At 37.0% G+C, this 16,234-nt stretch overlaps 1 protein-coding gene across 1 annotated transcript in view; it reads right to left on the bottom strand.

Moving 5' to 3' along the window:
• The window catches only part of FNTB (farnesyltransferase, CAAX box, subunit beta), a 109,633-nt gene that overhangs the window by 69,664 nt on the left and 23,735 nt on the right, over positions 1-16,234 (bottom strand). The window contains exon 2 of the mRNA XM_021004659.2: positions 15,800-15,864. Coding sequence (XP_020860318.1) covers positions 15,800-15,864 — 65 coding nt within the window. The remainder of the gene's footprint in view (positions 1-15,799; positions 15,865-16,234) is intronic.

Here is a 16,234-nt window from a genome sequence, read left to right as displayed (position 1 = left end):
TAGATCCTACTTCCAGTTCAGTGCTGGGCTCATAGTTTTCTTCCCCACTACAACTGCTGCTCATATACTTCAAATTACACGTTGTTGCATGCCTCCCAGCTCATCAACGTCCTCAGTTCTCATTATGGTCAGACCCTTGAGTTCATCATCACAGCCACTGTGCCTAATTTTTAAATTTCTCTCTCTTGATCATAATCCTCCTCTCCCTTCCCTGTCTCTGTGCTTCATACCTCCCGAAATTATTCTCCAACCCTCCCCACATCTCCAGTCATGCCACCCACTCCTTGTTCTTTTCCCCAGGCTATCAGATCTGTTCTGGCCTCTACTCCTTCCTTTTAAAATCTTTCTTTTAAAAAAAAATTTTTAATACAATTCTATTTTCAATTTCAGATTTTTCTCCTCCCCCCACCCCCTCTCCTACCCATTGTGAGAGGGAAAGAAACACAAAACCCATTACAAATATGAAGTCATGCAAAATAACATTTAAAATCTGGACCCTAGTAACCAGGTCAAATTTACACTGTCCTCTGGAGTCCCTTGCTCCCTTGTGTTAGCAATCGTTATCGCTTTCCAAACCCTAACCCTAGATTACTCTCACCACTCTCCCCAGCTTCTACTTGCTGAATGCCATTCAAGGGACTCATGGTTTTTATTATAAATCTCTCCTCAAATCACATACCACCTCCTCTCCTCTTCACTTCAACAAAAGAATGTATCTCATGTTTTGCTGGAAAAAAAACTGAGACATCACCAGCTCCCTCTTCTCCCCCATTTCTATACCTCAAATCCCCTCAGTGCTCTCATTTCTTCTCTCTTTCTCTCATGTCAGAAGACGTAATCCTTCTCCTAGACATGGCAAGCCCTTCTGCTTAGGCCCTTGGTCCTGTCTCCTCCAGCAGATTGCCCCTTTGATGATCTCTTCTCTCTCCCTAATTTTCAATCCTCTCTTTACCAACTAGCTCCTTCCTTGAGGCCTAAAAACACAACCAGATATCCCCAACTTGGATCCTTTAAAAAAACTTCACTTGACCCTAGCATCTCCTCAAAACACTGACCTTACTCTCCCTTTCACAACCAAACTCCTAGACAACAAACAAAGTGTCTGAACTCTGTCTCTGCTCTCTCACTTCCCATTCATTTTTCAACTTATATGACTTTGGACTCAACCACTTGACTGAAAACTATTTCCTCCAAAGTCACCAATAATCTCTTTATTGATAAATGCAGTAACCTTTCTAATCTTCATCATTCTTGACATCTTCGCAGCATTTGAGACTGCTGAATGCCTTGATTCTCATGGCTATTTTTTCCTCTCTGAGTTACGATGACTTTGCTCATTCCTCTTCTCCTCATAGCAAACCAACGTCATCCATTTCCTTTGTAGGCTAATGATCTATTTCCCACGCCTTGTGAATGCCTATACCACAGAGCTCTATCCTACCTTCCAACTCCTCTCTCTACATAACTTTCTTACCAAAAAATCTTACCAATCTAATTGATTCCAATGGATTCGACTACTGTCTTTTTGCAGAAGTCCCAAATTTACACATCTAGTCCTCATCTCTCTCTAGCTCTCTCTAGTTTTCCATCTCCCACAGGCAGTTGGATATCTTCCTGGATGGCCCTCAGGCAGATTCTTAAACAACACATCAAAAACAAGTTTCATTATATTTCCCACCAAACTCACCTCCTCCCTATTTCCCCATTTCTGTCATGGGAAATGACATTCTTTGAGTCACCCAGGTGCAGGGACCTAAGAATCATCCTCAACTCTTCATTTTCACTCATACCCCACCCCCACCCAGCTGGCAAGTCTTGCTGATTCTACCACTACAACATCTCTCAGCTCTATCCTCTTTTTTTGAACACACGTTACAATCACTCCAGTGCATACCATTATTACTTCTAGCTTGAACCATTCCAATTGTTTCCCAATAAACATTCAGCCCTTTCCAATCCCAACTTCCACACAACTGCCAAATTAGTATTCCTGAAGAATTGGTCTGATCATATCCTTCCATTGCTTAAGAAATTCCAGTGGCTCCCTCTTCCCTCCAGGATAAAATGCAAATTCCTCTGTTTGGTGATTTAAAGCCACATGTTTCTATGCCAATTACACATCAGCCTCTCTCTCCCCCATTAAGTCAATGTTCCAGTCCAACTGAACCACTCCCTGTTCCCTGTAACTCTGCACACACAACATGGCTATCTCCCATGCCTAGAAAGCTCTCCCTCCTCACTTCCATCTCTCGGGACCCATTATTCCTTGCAAGGTTCAGTTCAAGTGGCATCTCAAGTGGCACAAGGCACCTTTCCTGATTCCCCCAGTTGTTAGTCCTCTCCACACATCCCTCCTATGCCCCTCCCCAAAATTCCTATGTGTTTACTTTATCCATACTTTGTATTTACTTACCTGTGTACATGTTGTTTCCCCCTAGTAGAAATGTAAGCTCCTTGAGGGCAGGGACTGTTTCATTTTTGTCTTTGTATCCCCAGCATCCAGCACAAAGCCTGGCACAAAGTAGGTGCTTAATAAATGCTAGTTGACAAACTTGGGCCTGGAGAAGAGTTAAGAAAATTCACCTCCCTGACTTCTTTGCAGAGGTGGGGGAATTATGACATATACTGTTAGACTTGGTTGATGTGTTGGCTAGTTTTGCTAAATTGTTTTTTCCCTCTTTTTAAATACTTGTCACAAGGGATAGACTGGAGGAGAAGGGCAGGGGGAGGGACACATTAAGAAATGAAGGTGATATAAAAACAAAAGATGAATTAAAATATGATGAAATAAATGCTTGTTGAATTGAATAAAAGCACCTAGAGGTCATATTGGAGAACATATATGGGTGACCCATCCTCTCTTAGAGAATATATATGGGTGAAACATAATAACATTCTCTCTGCAGAGACTTTATTCTACTGCAGAAACCATAATTTGTACCATGCAGCCAGCTAGAGACCACACTTCACAGGGCTTCTGGCTCTCCAGCTCAAGTTCCCTTTCATTCCAATGACAGAGCTGTTAATGACTTTCTATGTCATCTTTTGTCTTCCTCTTCATTTTAAAGGCATTTCTTCATAGAAAGGTTTGTAGTTTTCACTATGACTACCCTTCAGTAATCCATCTATCATAACCTCATTGAGGTCTCATCTCCTAATTGCTAACTAAAGCCAGACGGTCACATTTTTTTGTTTTGTTTTGTTGTAGCCAGTAGCTTTCCTTGGTATCTTATCATTATCAGCATATAGGTCAGAAACCTGCTCTAATGTGCCACATCCAGTCTCATTCAGAGATGGAACAGGTAGCAATTCATTCTCAGAACTTATGGCAAAGAAAAATAAGCATTAAGGAAGAATTCAAGATGCTGAATCAAGACTCCTAATATCTAAGTCCTAGTCCAATAATGAAATGATGTGGGGCTTTTGTAAGGCAGTACTTCTGTTTCTGTAAAAGAGATCATCAAAAGAATTAGAGCTACACACCATTAGATTTTAAGACTATGGGAAAGAGAAATGATGCTTAATAACATCACATAGCGTTATATAACTCATCTACAAAATAATGGTCTCAAAGGGTCTCATCATGCTTTAAGGGTCTATGAATCTAACAATAGCAGGGGAGGGTGAAGGAAAAGATAAAGGAAAGGGTAAAGAGCTTAGTTCAGTTTTTATCTCAGCAAAAGAGGTAGGCCCCATCAGAATACAGTGCCCCTCTACATCTGCTTCCAATTAGATTATCTAGTTTTTAAAAAAGGCAGGGGGGGAAGGGTGGAGTGGGGAGGAAAGGAAGAACTCAGCCAGAGAGTGAAAGCAGAGGGAATATCTTTACTGATGAAAGTGTTTGCTCCCAGAGAGCTTTCCTCGCTTAATTCTCAATGGCATATTTTATTAGCATTTCTAATGCATACAAACTACACTTCAGGAGAACAATTAGTCCACTCTCCCTCTTCTGACACAGGAGCCAGTATTCTCTGCCTTTCTACCCTACTACTTGTCTACTGAGGGTCTTCTCAGACATCAATAAACCAATCAGAAGCCTAAGTACAATTCTACCAAGACCTGGCCCCTAAGTGTGAGTCAACACAACTTGCTCTTCAGGATTCTGTAACTAAAAAAAAAGCATGAGGACTTGAATTCCAAAGGCACTTCCCACAACTGTCATCACATTTGCACAATCTAACCTTGTTAGATCAATTCTGATTTCATACCTTCCCACAATTCCTTCAGCTCCTCAGTTATTACTACACAAAACTTCAGAGAGCACAAAAAGATATACTTAACCCTTCCCATACAACTGGCTTTATCCTGATGAGCCTCACCATCCCCCAACAAAAATTCCAAGCAAACATTATGCTGTGAGGTCATGACAGAGCCCGAGCAGGACAGAGGAAACCTGCTGAAGATGTGGAAAATACTTGGGAGACATACTGAGAGAGTTTACTAAGATGATTCCTTAGGAGATTTCAACACAAGTAAAATTTTCTAAAGGAAGAATTCCCATCAGCCACTTTAATTATTTTCATATCTAAAAATTACTTATGCTCTTTTTAAAAATAGCAGTGTGTATATTATTCTACTAAAATTTTGTTTTTTGTAATAATCTCTTAATAAATAAGTAGAAAAGGCATGCATTCTCTTGTGTATCTATCAACACGCAAACCAAAATAGAGAGCTGCCATCGTTTCCATGATGCTCTTAATTATTCATATTATTAATGTTTTCAGAATCAGGTTTGGTTGGGTTTTTTTTTTTTGATGGCTTGGGAAGGGTCAGGCAGGGGACTCCCAGATGAGCAAGTGCCTGTTAGTAAACCTAATTGTATCACCTCAAAACAATGACAAGGCACCAAATAAACAACAAAAAGTAGTTGAAAGGAAAGACATTGTTACAGAACACATTTTGATCTAATACAATGAATGGAGTAAAAGAAAGTTAGAAATCTCCAGAAGGAAAGAATGAGGCTGCCTCTCTAGAAGACAGATTAGACATATCAATAACCGTAACAGTAGTTTAGAATTACAATAAGAATTGTAAAGAAAGATCTCATAGTTTTTGTAAAAGACTGAAAATAGGATCCATGAAGGAATTCAAGAAAACAAACATGAGAACTGACACAATATAAAAGAATGTGGAAAATCTAACTCCATTTGCTGGTCAGATGCTTCAATATACCCATTGATAGCTCCTGACTTCATAGTAAGAAACTTCAATTGATGTCCCCTCAAATACCTAGCTTTCCAATTCAAAAACTCTTTCTTCATGACCTACATCTACACTCCACTTCAGTCACCCACAGGGATGTCCACATGGGATGCCAATTCTGTTATCTAATTTCTGATATTCTTCTTTCTATTCCTCATTCTCACCATGACATCTTTTGCCATGTGGAACCTCTCCACAAACATACCTTCTCTTAATCCATCATTCCTGCTCTGAACCCATTGTTCTCTACTCTAAAGCCTTGCCTCTAAGGTTGATCTGTTCAACTATCCATTATGTTCTGCCCTTGAATCCCTTTCCTCTTTGTGCTACAGCCACTCATGCTTTGCTAAATCCATTTCTAGGTTGCCTCACGCCACCTACCTTCTCTGCTCCTAATTCAGCTCAAAGTTGCTAAAGAAAGTTATACTACCAGCATTCTAGATGCACTATTTAACTCATCTTTTTTCACCTGGGCCTTCAACTGTACACACACCCAGCAATCCTCTTATTCTCCCCTGATGTACTCTATGGCACTTCTCACAATGGCTGCTTCAAACTTCCTCTTATCTCTTTGAGACTCCTCCTTTACCTCCCCCACTCGGCAGAGGGCCTTTTGTTCTTTACTGAGAAACAGAAGCCATCCATTGTGAGCTCCCTCTTTTCTCTTATTCCTCTCTCAAAATCCACTAACATCAATCTTGTCCTTTGCTCTAGTATCTGAAGAGGTGTTGTTATTTAGTCATTTTTCAGTTTTCCAGCTCATTTTACAGATGAGAAACTAAGGCAAAAAGGTTTAAGTGACTTGCCCAAGGTCCCATAGCTAGTAAGTGGCTGGCTTTGAACTCAGGAAGAGGGGTCCTTCTGACTCCAAGCCCAGCACATTATCTACTGTACCACCTAGCTGCCCATCTGAAGAGGTGGCCCCCTTCTTTCCAAGCACAACTCCCCCTACTCGTGCCCTTGGTCCCCTTGAGGTGCCCTTTCACCTCAGACTCAGAAAGCTAAAGCTGAATGTAATTCAGATGCCAAGTAATCTAACCCCCTTCATTTTACAGATGAAGAAACTAAGGCCCAGGGATATTAAGTGACTTTATCAATTTTAGCAGTGTCAAAAGCAGGATCTGAATCAAAGCCCTTTAGTTTTAGAGATAGTACTCTTCCTGGAAACTTTCTCCTCCAATCATTCCCTCTTATTTTCAATCTGTCTGTATCTTACAGTTCTTTCTCTGCATTCTACATACAGTTGAGTCTAAGAATTTCTTATCCTTAAAAAAACCTTCACTTGACCTTGTTATTCCCTTGATAAGCTGATATAAGGCTATTATCCTACACAGTCAAACTCCAAGAAAGAGCTGAATATGCTTGCCATTTCTTCACTTTCCATAACTTCTCAACCTTCACAATCTGGTTTCTGACCTTACCTTTCAAATGAAACTGTTCTCACCTAGATTACCAACAATCTCTTAACTATCGAATCTGATAACCTCTCTTCAATTCTTATTCCACTTGAGTTCCTTACACCTACTGACAGTCAAACACCCTTTTTGTCCTGAATAGTCTCTTCCTTTGCTTTCCATGATATTGTTTCTCTACATGTTTGGCCACTCTTTTGAGCCTTTCCCTAAATGTCTGACTACTCTCCCTATTTCCTTAATTATCAATCATCTCGCACCCACTAAATATTATTTTCACACAAAACTCTGTCCTAGACCCTCTTTTTCTTCTTCAAGTGATCTCATCAGCTCTCATGTAAATGCTATCAATTAACCAGATAACTTCCAAATTTGAAATTTATGGTTTTGGGGGGGAGTTTTTTGTTTGTTTGTTTTGGGGTTTTTTTCTTTTTAGGCAAAGTGACTTGCCCAGGGTCACACTGCTAGTAAGTGTCAAGTGTTATGTGTCTCAGGCCACATTTGAACTCAGGTCCTCCTGACTTCGGAGCTGGTGCTCTATCTACTGCGCCACCTAGCTGCCCTCAAATTTATAATTTAGAAATCTGATTTTTCTCCTGAAGTCTAGATTCTCATCACTAAATGCCTGCTGGATAGTTCTTGAATGTCTCATGGACATCTCAAATTCAAAATGTCAAAAGTGGAACTCATTTTCTCTTCTAAACTCATCAAACCTCCTCCAAAGTTGCCTATTTCTTTCAAAAGCATCAATATCCTTTTGGTCCCCTCGGTTGCACCCTGAAGTCACCTTTACCCTATCCCTCACCACCTATAACCAATCAATTGTCAAATCTACTGCCACAGTTATTTCTTGCATCCATCCCCTTCTCTCCATTACTATAGGCACTAAGCTAATTCAATCCCTCATCACCTCTCAGAAGAGGCAATGTGGTATAGTGGCTAGAGCACTAGACTTGTAGTCAAGAAGACCTAGGTATAAATTCTTCCTCAAAAGCACACCGGCTGTGCGATCCCAGGCAAGTCACTTAACCTCTGTAGGCCTCAGCTTCCTCATCTGTGAAAGTAGGTATCTGTGCTCAACAATATCTGAGGTCTTCTCAGCTACTAAGCTGATGGTCCTATTTGTTTGCCCAGACCGTTGCAACAACTTTCCAAGTAGCTTTTCCTACTTCTATCACTTACCTTTGCCAACTAATCCTTCACAGGTGTCAAATTAATATCCGTAAGACAAATCTTCATATGTCATTCCCCAGTGCACAATGTGACTAGAGTGTTACTTTAGGGTACCAACATCTAAATGCTTAGGCTTCCTCCCTGAATACACTTCCACCCCAATTCTTTCTCACCTCATGTGCTTCTACCAGTTCATGCTTTCTAGGCCATCATCTCTAGGGCGCCATGGCCTATCTCCTACCCCCACCAGTCACTATGGAAATGAGAGCCAGACTCTTTAAAGGATAAGCAATTCCACTCTCCCAGCACAAATGTATCATAGTTGGATTGTCCCTACACCCCTCCTACTACCCCAACTCCCTTTTAACTGTTTTTGTCCCATTAGAAAAAAATCTTTGATGTGGTTTCATTTTGTGACAGCGATGATCATATGTGTGCTTCTACTGACACATAATATGTCTAACCGTGATCAGATGAAACCAGATTGAGTTGGGATAATTAGTTGATTGCTAGACATATGTTCATATTTATAAATTTATAGCTTTTATTGCATTTTTGGTGCTCTGATTTTTGAGAAGGGACATGAAGAAGTTATAAAGAGACATGAAAGACAAAGAGACATGAAAAGTTATCCCTTTAAAAGAGAATACTTCCAATGAAGATTAGAGATATTTTGTGGGCTATTGGCATAGGGAAGTAAAGTACAAGGATAAATGCAGTGCACAAGGAAACAGATTACATTAACATGCAAAGGAAAGGAGTGAAAAAACAAAACAAAAAAAACCACGAAAAAATAACAAACTACTACTGTGAAACAGCCTAATTATTCCCCCCCAAATCAAGCAAAGACCCTCAGAGGGATCTGGCAGCTGTAGCTGGAAGAAAAACAAAAAGACCAGTTAAAAAATACCTGCTAACCACTACGACAGAGGAAAAAAATGCTTGTCATGTGCAAAACAATGCAAAGACTGGAGTACTGAAGATGGTGAAAAAGGTGATTTTTGCCACCTGAATAACCAAGGAAGTCAATAGCCCCACTCTCCCAGACCTAGCTCCTATTTCACAATGCTGCTGGTATGCTTAAAGCTGAACTGTACCCAGTTCTAGTTAGAACTGCTGCTAAAATGCTCCAGCAAGCTTGCTGATTCAGCATTGTTATAATTCCATATTCCTCATCCTGAATAAGCCTTCCTGATTAATCATTAAGAGATGCGAGAGAGAGAGAGAGAGAGAGACAGAGAGACAGAGAGACAGAGAGACAGAGACAGAGAGAGAGAAGGGAGAGATGCCATTTTTGCTTACTGATCCATGTTTCCTGACCTACATGGCCCCATCACGGTAGATACTTTGTCTGAAAACTTTACGTAAAGCCAAGTCACCAGTAGCTCTAGGTCTTCAACCCATCCCACTACTCATCCAGACCATCACTGGGCATGTTGCCAAATAGGACAGTGGATGAGAAGGAAGCCATGTTCAGCTTTATCCCTGACGGAATTGCTGTTTATCTGTCCATATTAAGCTTTATTTGTCTATGAACACCAATAAACTGTTCTGACCCATTCTAGTATGGCTTCCTGCCATGCAACCTAACTCTGCCTGAAATATTCATGACACTGATGGAACTCCCTTTTTCATTCAAAACTACTGTCAGCAGACATCCAATAAAACATGGGCATCTTTATCAGAAGATAACATTCACACACAAAAATAGGGGTTTTTTTTACTTCCATCAGACTTAGAATTTTTGTCTTCACTGAGGGAATAATAAACTCTACTAAATATATCAATATACTGAGAAACAGAATCGTTCCAGAATTACAGAAATTCCCAAATGGAGATGTAATATTGCTAACCACCTGGCACTATGCCACACATCACAAAAAGTTAAGAAACCTGTCTGGAAGATGGAGATAAACATGCATAACTGGCCTGGGAATTCTGGAGACGTAAACCTCATTGAAAACCTATGGACTATAATCAAGGGTAGAGTTAGAAAAATGTATTGTTTCAAAGACACGCTTAACATCCAATATGATCAAATACTGTTTCAGGAAGAATTAAAGACTATTTGTCAAAATCTTGTGAGCTCAATGCCAAATCATAGAATGATTTCTGCAAAACAAGGACACATTTCACATTAAGAAGCTTTTTTCCCCCAAAGATGTTAAAAGTTGCAAGATTTATCATATATCAATAAATATAACTGCTTTATTTTGTTCCAGTTAATTCACACACCACCTTAGGATAAAATGCAAAATCCTCAGCCTGGCATTTAAAGCCCTTCATAATCTGTGCTCAATCTTTTCAGATACTTCACACTACTCCCCTTCATGTGTTCTATATTCCAGCCAAACAGTCTTCCCTCAGCATCCCATCTTATGTGATACCTGGAAGACATTCCGTATGTACATTCAAGTCTTAAAATTTGGTTTCCTTTAAACCTTGGCTCACAGGCTGCTTCCTAGAGGAAACCTTATTTCATTCCCTCCAGACCTCACTGTCCCACCCCTTCTGAAACTGCCTTGTAGTTAAGTTACTTATCAAATTTAGTCTTGTATTTTGCTGGGAGAATTTAAGCTCTGTAGGGAGTTTCTTTTTTTTTTTTGCCTTTGTATTCCCACTGCTTAATACAGTGCCATACACATTGCACACACATGTTTGTTGAAATAAACTGATGAATCAACAAAAGAAATATGAACAAAAGACGACTTGAATGGAAAATAAAAATGTCATCCTACAGGAGATGGCAAAGGACCAAACCACAGAAACAATTTTAAAAGTATACCAAAGGTAATAATAATGAAAAAACCTAACAAAATGTATAGAATACAATTAGAGCAATACTTATAAACACTGACATTAACAAAAGAGTACTGATGAATTGAGCATGCGATTTTTAAAAACCTATAAGATCAGAAAATTAATAATCTCTTACGTGACCTAAATATTAAAGCTCATACCATAAAAAATTAGAAGAGAACCAGATCAGATGACTTTCACAGCTTTGGTTAGACGGTAAATTGATAACCAAATAAGAAATAGAGGTGATTACAAAAGATAAAATAGATCATTTCAATTACATGAAATTTTGCCACAAAATTAATTCTAGGACTAGAATTTCCTACATCAACTGGGGGAAAATATGTGTAGCAAATAAATTTGGTAAGGGTCTGATATTCAAGATATATAAGCAATTAACAGAAATATCTAAGAACAAAAGCTATTCCCTAATAATTTTTCAAAGAATATAAACAATTCTACAAAGAAACTATGAAAAATTAATAAACTATTAATCATATGAAAAAAATGCTCAAAATCAATAAAACTACGAGAAATGAAAATCAAAACAAGTCTGAGGTTCCACATTATACCCATTATATATCATTATACCCATCCAAAGATGACAAAAGAAGAGAACAGTCTCTATTGGAGGGCTTGTGTAAAGATAAGCATTATTAGTAGAGCTGGTCCAAATATTCTAGGAAGTAATTTGGAATTATGCAAAGAAAAGTGACCAAAATGGCCATATCCTTTGGCCCTGACATCCCAAGGCATATATCCCAAGGATGTTAATGATAAAAAGAAAACCCCTTAGTCGTCAAAACATTTATTTTTTGTAATAGAGAACAACTGGAAACAACGTAGATATCCAACAACTAGAGAACTGCTAAACGAGACATATGAATGTACTAGAAAATTACTGTATTTTGTTTAAAATGGTTAATATAATTCCCAATATTCATAGAAAGCTTTTTATGAATACATACAAAATGAAGTAAATAGAATCAGGAAAACATACATGAAGGGTTCTTAACCTTTTATTTGTCATGGCCTACCCTCTGGCATTCTGGAGAAGCTTTTTGTTCCCTTCATAGAATAATGGTTTTAAAAGCATAAAACAAAATATATAGGTTTACAAAAGAAATCAATTTATGTTGAAATACAGTTACCAAATATTTTTAAAAACAAGTTCACAGACCCCAGGTTAAGAACTCCTAAAATACACAATGATTACAACAACGTAAATGCAAAGGGAAAAAAAACAGTAAAACTCAATGCTACGAAATTATAACGACCAAGTCTGGTACGAGAGAAGAAAGATAAAAAAGACACCTCCATCTATTCCTTGCAGAGGTGACAGAGTATACTCCATAGTTCTATAGTGGATAAAGTTAAGAATACCTTTTCAATATGCTGATTAGTTTTGCTGAACTGGGGCTTTTTAGTTTTGATTTTGACTTTTTTAAATTCTTTTGTTGTAAGGGATAATTCCCTATAACAGTGTAAAGGGAAAGAATATACTAGGAAGTATGGATTATGAAAAAACAAAAGAAAGCAATAAAATTTATTTTAAAAATTAATAATCTTTAAACAAGCACAAAAGAGATTTTGAAAATTAAATATGAGAAACAGAAGTGAAGTTTTTAAAATCTGATATAATATTCAAGAGATTTTTAAGAGTAACAAAATTAATAAACTAGTAGATAATTTGATCCAAAAAGAATGAATATAAGAAACAAAAATAAGACACCCATCTTTTCTCTGTAATCAATAAACTATTTTCAGGGAATATTCTTTGTAAGGGGGTTTGTTGGGATGTATATTGGGAAATATCTGCTGAGTCAAAACAAAATCAGTAAATTTTTTTAAAAAACAAAAGAAATGGAAAAGGAGGATATTTACTGTAAATAGAAAGGGCGAAAAGTTATCACAAATTACTATACCAAGTTAAATGGAAACAAAACTAAAAATATAAGTGAAATGGATGACTATCTTCAAAAATCTTAAATACTAAAACAAGAAACAGAAGTAACTCAAAAAATATTAAACAGAGAACACAAGTAACTCAATCTCAAGAGAAATTAAACAAGCCATAAATGGACTCTCAGAAAAATACTCTTGGTCCAGACAAATTTACAAATATATTCTATTACATATTTTAAAAACAAATATGCCTTTTTATATATTATGAACTTCCCTTCCCTCCCCTCCAAAAAAAGGGAGAATTAATACTTTACCAAACACCTTCTATGAAACAAACATAATCTGGATTCCCAAATTAGAGAGAAATAAAGCAGAAAAAGAACTGCAGAATAATATCACTAATGAACATGAATAATATCTGTGACTTAAGGAAACCTCCTCATGTGGGAGCTTGCTCCATCAATGCTGAGGCACTAAGAGGTAAAGTAACTTACCAAGGGTCATAGACCTACTAAATGTGAGAGGCAGAATTTGAATCCAGATTTTCCTACTCCAAGCTCAGCAAGCTATCTACTATGCCACGCAGCCTTCCCACTAATGATTACCTACACAAAAATATTCAATAAAGTGCTTGCAAAAAAAAAAAAGGATTACAGTAACATATACAAAAAAATCATTAAAATCAAGGAATGGTTTATGCTAGGAATGCAAAGATGGTTTAACACTAAGAAAACAAATAGCATAATAAATCACATTAATGATCAATGGATACTGAAAAAATGTTCTACAAAATACAGTGCCTATGCCAAAAACAATAAAAAGCAAAAAGCAAGAAGACTTTATCTTAAAACCACAAGCTATCATTATCTATAATGGGAAAATACTAGAAGTTTTCCCAATAAGATCAGGAAATACGGATGGCCACCATCAATGTTATCATTGGACATATTATAAGAAATTCTAGATATAACAATAAAACCAAACCCCCAAAAAAGATTTAAAGGAATAAGCATTGGCAAAAGGAGGCAAAAGTATCTCTATTTGTAGATGACAGTTTATTTAGCATCAAGAATCAAACAAAAATAATCTAGACAATTTCTTCAGCAAATGAGATAATATATGTAAAGCAAGTGGTTTGAAAACCTGAATTACTATTATTTTTCAGCAGGACATAAAAGAAATATACAAAAGATCACTTTCCAAATGTTACTACTAATAGAAACCAGGGAAAGAGATATGTTATTTAAATTAAAATCAAAATGCATTAAATACTTGGGAGTTAATTTACCAAGAGACACATATAGGATTTATATAAATAGAAATACAAAATAATTTTCATAGAAATAAAGAAAAGGAAGACATATACAATAGTCATGATTAGACTATCCCAATATAGTAAAAGTAACAATACTATTCAAATTAATTAAACTACAGATTTAACATCAAACCAAACTGCCACTTTCGGCAAAACGCTAACAAAATCACTATGAAACAAGAAAAGGTCAAATATGACCAAAGAAATAACGAAAAAAGTAGAAACTAAGGGGGTCTGGCATAAGCAGATCTCAAATTATCTATTATAAGGTAGTTATTATCAAAAGTATTCAGTATTGCCAATCAATCAACAAGCATTTATTAAGCACCTACGATGTGCCAGGCACTGTGCTAGGCGATGAGGATACAAAGACAAAAATGAGACAGACCCTACTCTCAAGGAGCTTACACTCTTGTGGTGGAGACAATATATACATATGTAAGTATATACAGAATAAAAACAAAATAAATACAAGATAGTTTAGAGAGGGAGGGCATTAGCAGGTGGAGGAATCAGTAAGAGGCTTCATGTAGCTAAGTCTTTATGCAAGGAAGGGATTCTATGAGGTGGTGATAAAGAAAAAGTACAGTCCTTAGAGGGAGTGCATGGGCAGCAGAGACGGAGCGCTGTCTAGAGGAATCCAAAAAAGGCTAATTTGCCTAAACTATAAAGTGCAAGAAAAGGAAAAATATATAATGAAGGTGGAAAAGGAGGCAAGGGCCAAGTTGTAAAGGGCTTTAAAAAACCAAAGAGAAAAGTTTATATAGGGAGCCACTGGAGTTTACTGAGTGAGGGAGTGACATGGTCAGAAGTGTACTTTTTTAAAGTCACTGGTAGCTGTGAGGAGGATGGACTGGAGTAGGGAGAGACTTGAGGCAGGGAGACCAATTAGGAAGCCACTGCAATAGTCCAGGTGAGAGGTGATGTGGGTCTAGATACTAAATAAAAATAGAAACATTGATCAATAAAATAGATCAGATAAGCAAGGAAATTCATACAACAGTCTAGTCTTCAATAAATCCAGGAATATAAAATATTAGAGAAAAAAATTTTTATTATTCAATAAGAACTACTAGGAAAATTGGAAAGTAATTTGGTGAAAAACAGGTTTAGCCCAGCATTTTACAACATATATCACAGTAAATTCCAGATAAGTAAACAAGCTAACTGTAAAGTTTCTGTATTGAAAAGTTAGAGAGTAGCAAGTTCTCTCTCATAACTTAATAGGAAAAGAATATGTAACCAATAATGAAACAGAGCATATTATAAAAGACAAAACAAACTATTTCAATTGTATAAAATTTAAAAGCTTTTGTACAAATAAAATAATTTCAGCTAAAATAAGAAGAAAAGAACTATGAAAAATATTTGCATTAAACAGCTCTGATAACAATCTGACATCTAAAATCTGGAGGGAATTAACACAAACTTTTAGGAATAAAAGCCATTCCCCAAATGACAAGTAATCAAAGGATATGAACATAATATTCTCAAAAGAAATGCAAACTATTACCAATTATCTTTTAAAATTGTTCAAAATCTCTACTAATTGCAGAGAAGCCCAAATTAAAACAATTTTGAGATTACCTGACACGAAAATAGCAAAGATTCAATGTCATCATAGATACAGGGGAGACTTAAAAGGCATGCAAATTCACTTCTTATAAACTTACAATCACTTTGGAAAACAATATATATTTTGCAAGAAAAGTTACAATATTGCTCATGTCCTTTGACACATCTAACTTACTACTGGATTCAAATTCCAAAAAGGCTACTGACAAGAAAAGTATGAAAATATCCATAGCACCAGCACAACCACGGAGGATTTGGTCATTCAGTTAGTCACAGGGTCAACAAATCTTAGTCAACTAGTAATGACAGCTGAGACACTGCTCCCCGACCCAAGACTGATTCAGATCAAAATGAACAAGTTACATAGAAAGGGGAACCACTCACTGGTGTTCCTCTCCAGATCCAACACGTATCTTACCTTGGCACATGATGGTTGATCTTGTAAGCATTAAAGACCTCTTCTATCTTATCTTCTACTTTTGCCTAGTAAAGAGGCAGGAGATGGGGGAGAGAAAACAGAGATGTAGATAAGAAGTCTATAAAATCAGTATCCTATTCCCTTAGAGAGCTCCTGCCAGTAGCAATCAAACAGTAACTATTTATCAGTGCCTACTATGTGCCAGGCACTATGCTAGGTGCTAAGGATAAAAGATAAAAGTGAAAAAAATCCCTGCTATTAAGGAGCTTACATTCTAGCAGGGATAGACAACATGCATATGTATATGATTATTTAAAACAGGTTAAAGAAACATTCTTTGGTTAAGGAGGAATTCATTTCCATTTACAATATTTAAGTTATCTTCTCAGATCTATGTAACAAATAATGTTACAAATTCCAAAGTTCACTTTAACT

Source organism: Phascolarctos cinereus, unplaced genomic scaffold (genome assembly GCF_003287225.1).
Source record: "Phascolarctos cinereus isolate Bilbo 61053 unplaced genomic scaffold, phaCin_HiC Scaffold_3;HRSCAF=262, whole genome shotgun sequence".
Taxonomy (NCBI): domain Eukaryota; kingdom Metazoa; phylum Chordata; class Mammalia; order Diprotodontia; family Phascolarctidae; genus Phascolarctos; species Phascolarctos cinereus.
The sequence above is the reverse complement of the archived record's forward strand: the minus strand, read 5'-3'. Positions and strand labels throughout refer to the sequence as shown.